The 8,224-nt window shown below is 37.0% G+C and overlaps 1 protein-coding gene across 1 annotated transcript; it reads right to left on the bottom strand.

The window, feature by feature from the left end:
• Window positions 1–7,080: 7,080 nt before the first annotated feature.
• LOC115229390 (KRAB-A domain-containing protein 2-like) lies at window positions 7,081–7,881 on the bottom strand. The gene has a single exon (XM_029799753.1). The coding sequence runs from the start codon at window positions 7,879–7,881 to the stop codon at window positions 7,081–7,083; it is 801 nt and encodes a 266-aa protein (XP_029655613.1).
• Window positions 7,882–8,224: the final 343 nt, after the last annotated feature.

Genomic DNA, 8,224 nt, shown 5'->3' with positions numbered 1-8,224 from the left:
GCTCAATGTCGGATATAGAGTGGTTTTATGACCACAACCATCACAAGAATTTTTTATCTCTTCAGTTTCCGTCTGAGGCCTTAACCTCAAACGAAAACCACATTCAAAAAACCAGGATAAAGTTCTAATAAAAAATAAAAAAGGCCTCACGAATTTCATATGCACAGATTTTAACTGTCAAACCAACGCTTTTTGACCAATAAGAAAACATGAACTTCGATTTTGTCTCTCACTGTGGATCTGATCATAGTTGAGAACATCAACGGGAACCACCTCCTGTTTTTTATTTTTTAATTAGAGAATTAAAAAAATTAAGCCCTTTTTATCAACAAATTCATTAATTTTTGCATGAAAATATAATAAGACAATCAAAAAGCAATGAAAAATTCGATCTTATAAAATTGAATTTTTTATCTTAATATTCTTTATTAAATTAAAAACCAAAGTCCATGTCATCCCGTGTGATGATATAGGATGGACTGATTAGTAAATACCACAAGCGGAACTTAAGACAGCTGGGTATAGATAAGTCTCTACAGGCTTTGGAGAGTGTCTCGTTTGATGCTCGCCGATCCAGCCCTTTCCGACGCTTAGTCAGCGAGAGGCGCTAGACTGCACCTTCTTGGAGGTCTACATTGCCAGAAAAGAGGAGAAAGAGGGGGAGGAGGTGCGTGGAGTGTCATCCTCTGCTCATTTCGAAGGCTCTGGACTTAGAAAATTAGTTAGTTAATTAGTTTCTTTTTATTACAAAAATTAAATTGAAACTAGATAATTATTTAAATAACAGAAAATTGATTATCTATCGAAAGTCCTTGAGTTAGTAAAGAGCTTCTTTCTGATGAATCGCACCACCAGTTGATTTTTTTCTAAAAAGAATATCATTTGATTTCACCATTCGCCATAAAAACGGGAGGGAAAATGAATATAGAAGAAAAATTAAAATAATAAAACTCGAATAAGGCCAATCTCACTTAGAATATTTCTATATTTTAGTTTACTTGATTTAACTGAGAATCAACGCATAGTCCACACTTAAATTTATTTATTTCTTCAGGAAATGCATTGCAAGCAAGAAAAGATTTAACTTCATCTCTGGTTTTGAAATATTCCTTATTAGAATTCAATATGCTTGTTTCCATGATTTTCTAAAAAACTATATTTCTAATATTTCAAACATTTAAACTACTAAACACTGTATTACAATGTTTCTTCATGATTTCAGTGACATTTTTAGGTGAAATCGAACATGTATTTTTAACATTTGGATAAATTGTAGAAAAATTAATAGCAAGTGCTTTGTTGAACTTAAAATGAATTCACAAAATTACTAGAAAATCGCTTTCATTCAATGTACACTGAAATAGATATGATATAAAAGGATTATCTATAAGTTTAGTACTATAGAATACTCTTTTCAATTATTAGTTTGTAATATTTTTGACAAATTTTATTAAGGATCTAAATTAGCATTAATCTAATATATTAAAACCATTGATATGGAAATAAAATAAGCAGATTCGAATAATCCTGCCAATGCCACAAACCATATTATTGCAAACAACCTAAAAAATAAATAAAATGATACAATTTAGTCAAATAGTATATTTTGAAGTAAAGACTTGGCCCCATCAGGAGCATTAGCGTCGATAGACTCCCAAAAATTAGGGCATGAAGGTTGGGTCTACAAATAATTATTTTACATAAACTCACAGATACTCGGTATCTATGGTTACTTGATACTTTGTAATGTTATATTGGTCGAGTATATTTTCGATGTCCACAAATTGAGCAGATATATTCTGAATTTGGAATTTGATAGTTTCTAGGTTATATAATTTGTTTGCCAAAATATATTCTCTCGATTTTTTAATTAAACTAATCTCCTTTGAAACATTAGTCGCAATTTTGGTAAGGTATGTTTTAGACATATTCTATTTAAAGTTTTGATTAAATACACAAACCAATCTTCTTACAGTCGAGTAATGCATTTTTGTTGCATTTTTATATGGTCCTTCGATATGTTTGATTAAGCTGGTCAATTCATTACTTTTAAAAGCTAATACAGCATTAAAGATTCTATTTATTAACGCAGCACAATAAAATACGAGATGCCTAAAAGAAATGTAATACAAGAGACTAATATTTTTCTGCTTTCTATTTTTCTTCTTAGGGAACAAAATAAGCACAACCATATCCCAAGGATAATCGAAATGCCGATCCCAATAATAAAAGGGATCATACCCCAAAACCCAGCGCTCTTTTAAATAGTTAATGTTTTAAGATAACAATTATTTCATTTATTTCCTCATCAGTTTCTGACATTTCAAATATCTTCTTAAAAATATTCCCAAGATTATCTGTTACATTTATAACCGGGAAGTATTTTGCTGACTGAGCAAGTTTTGAAAGTGGGGAACACATTTTTAACAAAATATCGTAAATCATAATAATATTGTAAATAACTGATTATCTTAACCGCTTTGATAGGAAAAGATAATATCTTCCTGAAAAGTGATAATAAATTTGGTGTAGTTTTGTAAATAATGTGCAAGTTAAAAAATGTATTTTTAATAAATTTATTAATGATTTTTGTTATTCGAATTATAATTTCTTGAAAATATAAGAGAAAAACTGGAATAAACTGAAACAAACCCAATGACTAAATAGGGAATCTTTATTTAAAACATTTTTATGTCCAGCATGACCAGCCACAAGGAAGCAGTCAATTTGTTAAATCCGACATTTATTTTATTTATTTATTTAACCGCCAAGACCACGGCAAAAAATCAAACAAGCGTCACGTGATCCCGATGCACTCGACCAGAGGCCTCATCTTCGCTCGGTGATCTTTTTACGAGCTTACGCAAGATCGCACCGGGCGGCAGGCCGTTTTTGACGGGGCATTTGCTGACGAACCGAGGTTCAGCTTGATAAGGTCTTCCAGAGGAGCTGGAAGCGTATCGAAGGACCATATAAAAATGCAAAAACTACAGCCTCAGTCATACACACTCACCTGCAACACGTGTGACCAACGATCGGTTAATCTGTGGGCCCTTTGTTAGACCTCCTGGATTCGCCTCCTGTTGGACCACGATAACCGCGAACCCCATGATCCGTAGGCGTAGGCAATTGGTTCGAAGTACAGTGAGTACTGATATTGTGTCATCGAGGTAGGCCTAGTAGCCCGTCTGAATGAAGCCCTCGTCGACCAACAGGGCAGTGCCCTTCCTCACAGCACTCTTCAACTCCTCCAAGGTGGGGGCAGTGCCCTCGCCCTGCTTGGAACACAAGTATTGATGGAGTGTCTCCTCCGAATGGGTGAGTGCGTCAACCTGAGTGGGGGTGGCGGGGACTGCCAAGACTTGTTCCAACGAACTGCCCAGTTGAGCGCGGATGACCTAACACAACATAATTTTACAGCTGTGGATTAGAAAGGAAATGACTGAATGAATTGTGTTTGGTGGGCAGTCCTCTCGTCGCTGTTCTCAGGGTTGTGTAGTATCACCACGAACTCTGTGGATATGAACTTTTCGTAGTCTACTAATACTCCACACACCCTAACTCTCTTCTGTCAGTCGACCGGGGCTCACTGGCCCAATTCGGTTCAACAAGTCCCTGACTAGTCTGCCGTCCTCAAAGTGGTGTGCCTGCATCAACTGCCAATCACACAACACAGCACGTTGTAAAAGTTCACCAAGTGTCGGGCTGAGATGATGATTTGAGGGGGGGCACAGTGAATGGGCGTCCATGAACTCGTCCAACTCGAAATGTGTCTCGGGATCCTCCACTTGGCAGATCTCCAAAAAGTGATTCCACTAAGACAAGCAGCAAACCTGAACTTGGGTCGCCACTCGTCAAAGAAGGAGTCAAGGAGAGAACAGGAACAACCGTAGGTGACCTCGTCTGCCCCTCCACTAGTGGCAAGGATGTGGATGAGTCGGCCAAGCACTCCCAAGTTGGCCCGCTGGTCGTGTGTGATGATGAAGTTGATCGAACTGGTGAATGCCCCGAATGACTCGGGGACGATGATTGCCAAGTTGAGGTATCGGAAGTAGATAAGATTGGCGACTTGTGCCCAAATGGTGTCCTGATTTTGTAGACGAGCGAGGAGTCGACTGGTGAGATAGCGGACGGGATATCTGGGGTGAGTGGGTGGATTACGGAATAATTTGGACGTAAGCGAAGAGAGCGTTCAAGATTGGTTTAACTGCCTGAATGAGTCTTTCGAAAGAAGCATTGAAGGAGGTGAGCACATGTTGGTGAGCGAGTGCTTGGTGTGTGTCCACATCGTAGGGGAGTCCTCTAGAGGAGTGAAGGGGAATCCCAACGTGGAAACACCCTCCTGTCCTTTCCTATGAAAGACCTAGTGCTTGTAAATGAGAGTGGGGTCGTTTTGTATTGGAGGACGTTGTTATGGAGGAATGGGGTGAGGAGTGACTTGAAAAAGTGCTTGAATCGATCGTCGGAATCTCAAATGACTCTGAGAGTGAGGACAAATGAATGACAGAACAGTTTGCATTGCCCAGTCGATGACGTGATTGTCCTCTGCAATCAGGGAAGCAAGGACCTTGGTGAGCAAGTACTCCTTGCGTGGGTGGGTGGCGTAGTTGAAGGTGTTGAAGAGAATGTTCTTGAGTCAAGTGAGGAATGACTAGTCGAACTCACTGAGTGTGAGGAGTGTGCAGATGTAGGAGGGGCGTGTCTGCCATTAAGGACTGTCCTCACCTGCACAACGTACAACACATTGCCCACCACTTCCAACAGCTCGGTCATGTCCTTGCACAATGTAGTGCTCACTTTCTTGGACACCACCCTTATTTTGTTGCGAATGAACATCTTCACTTCCGCGTCCAACGAGTCAATTTTGCTTTGCAAGTCCTCGCTGTCGTTCATCACTCGCACAATCTCTACCTTCAGTCGTTGCAGTTCTACGCTCACTCCACTCACTCACATGCCTCCTCCGCATATTCCGCCTCCCGCATGTCCAACCAGTACATACACTCCTGCACCACCGAGAAGGACGGAGACTCCACCCTCACTGCCCTGTACTTCTCCTTCGCTCGAGCCCCCTGCAACACTGCCTGTATTCTCCTCAAGTGCTTTATCTAATTCAATAGTTATGTCACCAGTGAGGATTGATATACAAAAAATGAATTGGCGATGTCGGACTCGCAACCGTTGACGATCCCCACCCCGAGTTGGTAAGGAACAAACTCTGAGTTGAGCGGGGCCATACACTCTTCGCTGCCAATTTAGCAGTCAGGCGGCGGAAGTAGTTTTCAATTGCTATAGCCAAGATTAATTGATTTAAAATCACCTTTTTCAATAATCTGGTTATTATTGGATCCTTGCTCTCTGAAAAGGTGAGAATTACTGACATTCAAAACTGTTTTGTAATAAAAATAAAGTTTTTTTTTCATTAATTATTGTCAATTATCCTAATTATAAAATGGTAAACCTAATACCTAATAAATTAAGCCACGTGTGAGCACGCTGTTGATTTACTTTGTGGTGCTTCCTTAATTATACGGTACACTTTATTTTTTATCTTAATTGGATTCAGAAGGAATAAATCAAGATGTATTTTTTTTAATGATTTAATTATCTGAAAGTTCATCATTTTTTTGATATTTTTTGATTTTATTCCTTTAATCTCCTTTTTTACTTATTTATACTTTTTGTGATATTTTTCGATTTTGTTTCTTTAATCTCCTTTTTTACTTATTTTTATTTATAATTTTTGTGATATTTTTCGATTTTGTTTTTTAATCTCTTTTTTTATACTTATTTCTACTTTTTGTGATATTTTTGCGACGCCGAAGGCGAGTCACTTTTTAAAAATTCATAGTACTTTTTCAATAATTTCCCTCTCTTCATTTTCTAAATGAGTGATTCTCAATCTTCTTTACTCAGGGGCCGCAAATAATTTTTAATAATTATTTATTGATACAGGCTTGAAATGACCCCCAGGATTGAAGGGACCTACCCTAGTTAGATATTTCATACACTTAATAATATGTCACGAGCCTATTTGAATGTTCGGTTATAAATGTTTCTCTGTTAATTAGGATTTGAATTTTTTTTATTAACAAAACAATCAAGACAATTATATTATGTCACAGTCCGAATAAAATACACGCGAATATTACATTCTTTAATTTTACTGAAATTAAAAATTTCACAACAAAATGTTTAATTATTGTTACAGTAATAGAGATACCAGGAAATAGCGATCCGAAGTAAAATAATTATAATTTTATATTGTCCAAAAGAGAAATCTATAAAGACAAATACTGTGCAGGACGATTTTTTCGTTAATTTGATAATTTTATAAATTAATAAATAGCTTACTACAAAATCTGCTTTAAAATCGTACAGGAATAATGAAAATATTTGCTTAAGAATAGATTCGTTTATTGTTTGAATTGTTAATTTTTTTAATGTTTAAATGACGCTTTTTGTTAACAATTTAGTCAATTTCGCGTTTAAATCTTTATGGAGTGTATTTTAGTTTCGATTCATTTTATTTAAACAAAAATGAAAATATGGAAAAGTAATTCAAATTCTTTTTTTTTTGAAATAGCAAATAGTTGTCTATTTTCGATTGCAATCATAAAAGAACAAAAATTTAAGATATAAAGAAGTTTATTCCGAAACAAATTTTTATAGTTTTCCAACGATAGCTAGTCTATTAATATCGATCTCGTAAGGGGCCTCATGATTGATCAACATATTCGTCGAACTAATTTGGACCCTGTCGTGCTGTAAAATCCCAACGACAGTATATTCAGTACAATCCAAATGTTCGTGGAATGGTCGACGGCGTGTTGTTGTATTCGTATCTGTGTCGGTGTGGATGACCACTTTCGTCCCCAGAGGAAAGTCAAGGATATCATTCCTCCAATTAGATCGTCTCCTCATGGATTCAGCAGCACTATTAGTATTCCTCCTCGCAATATCTCGTAAATCTTCGGCTGCTGCAGAAGCTACTACAAGTCGATCCATCTCGTTGTCGTTTGTTTCCACATCAAGTCCATGTAGTTTTGTTGAATTTGCTCGTTTCTTGGCTCTTCATTGTAGTCATTGATTGATGGAATCAATATATTCAATGAGTGCCTGAGTATGACCTCGAGCCATTTGTTCTCTAATCCGTGGGCCATACATCAAATGAACAGGAGAAAAGCGCGTTGTAGAGTGTATCCTTGTATTATATGCGTATGTTATATTTTCGAGGATATCAATCCAACGAAATCCATTCCCGTTGGTTAATAACGTCGAACTGAGCATCCATTTGAGTGTCTGATTAAGTCGTTCCACTTGACCCTGTATCCAGGGACATCGGGCCCTCCCCCTGACATGGCGAATTCCAAATTCTTCGCACAACTGCGTCATCCGCGAGTTGCAGAATTCAAGTCCATTGTCGGTATGTATTATGAATACTTCCCCCAAAGAAAGAACAACACTTCGTATCCTCGGTATCACATCAGCCGAGTTCTTTGATTTCAGTGCTGAAGTCCAACAGTATTTCGTAAACGAGTCCATTATCACCAGCAACCATTTTTCGCCACTATTTTGATCGCTGTAATATCTTAGGTCCACAAGATCGATAATCAGCCTTTCTCGTGAAAACTTGGCAATTATTGGAGTAATTTGTCTCCTGGTTGCGAGCGTACGACGAGCTATGCAAGTTGTACATGCACTTAGAACATGATTCACATGTTCTATGCTAATTCCATATGCCAAGTTCTTCATATGATTGAATAATTTATCTCGACCTGGATGCCCCGTATCCAGGTGACACAACCGGACATAATCATAAAGTTGTTCTTGTTCTTCAACAGTAAAAAATCGGACAAAATGATCAACTCCACGTTTAAACATAAGATTCGGCGGAAAGTGAATAAACTTACTCGCCCGGAGCCTGAAGGAACGAATTTCATTGGCGGTACTGAGTGTTGACGGTAAATTCGCATTGACTAGATAATCAATAATCTGATCCCTTTCATAATTGCACATCGATAGATATCCCATGCTCAAATAAAAATTTATTATTTTTTGCAAAAAATAAAAACATTTTCAAAAATAAAAATGATTATTACTAAATAGACATATAAATTGCTTAATTTATATTAAAAATATGATTTTTAATGTAAAATTCATTAACCTTTTTTACTAATTTATATAAACAAAACCAATCACACTCAATTTACGCAGTTAACTTATA

Source organism: Octopus sinensis, unplaced genomic scaffold (genome assembly GCF_006345805.1).
Source record: "Octopus sinensis unplaced genomic scaffold, ASM634580v1 Contig12563, whole genome shotgun sequence".
NCBI lineage: Eukaryota > Metazoa > Mollusca > Cephalopoda > Octopoda > Octopodidae > Octopus > Octopus sinensis.
This window is presented reverse-complemented; position numbering and strand designations above follow the sequence as displayed.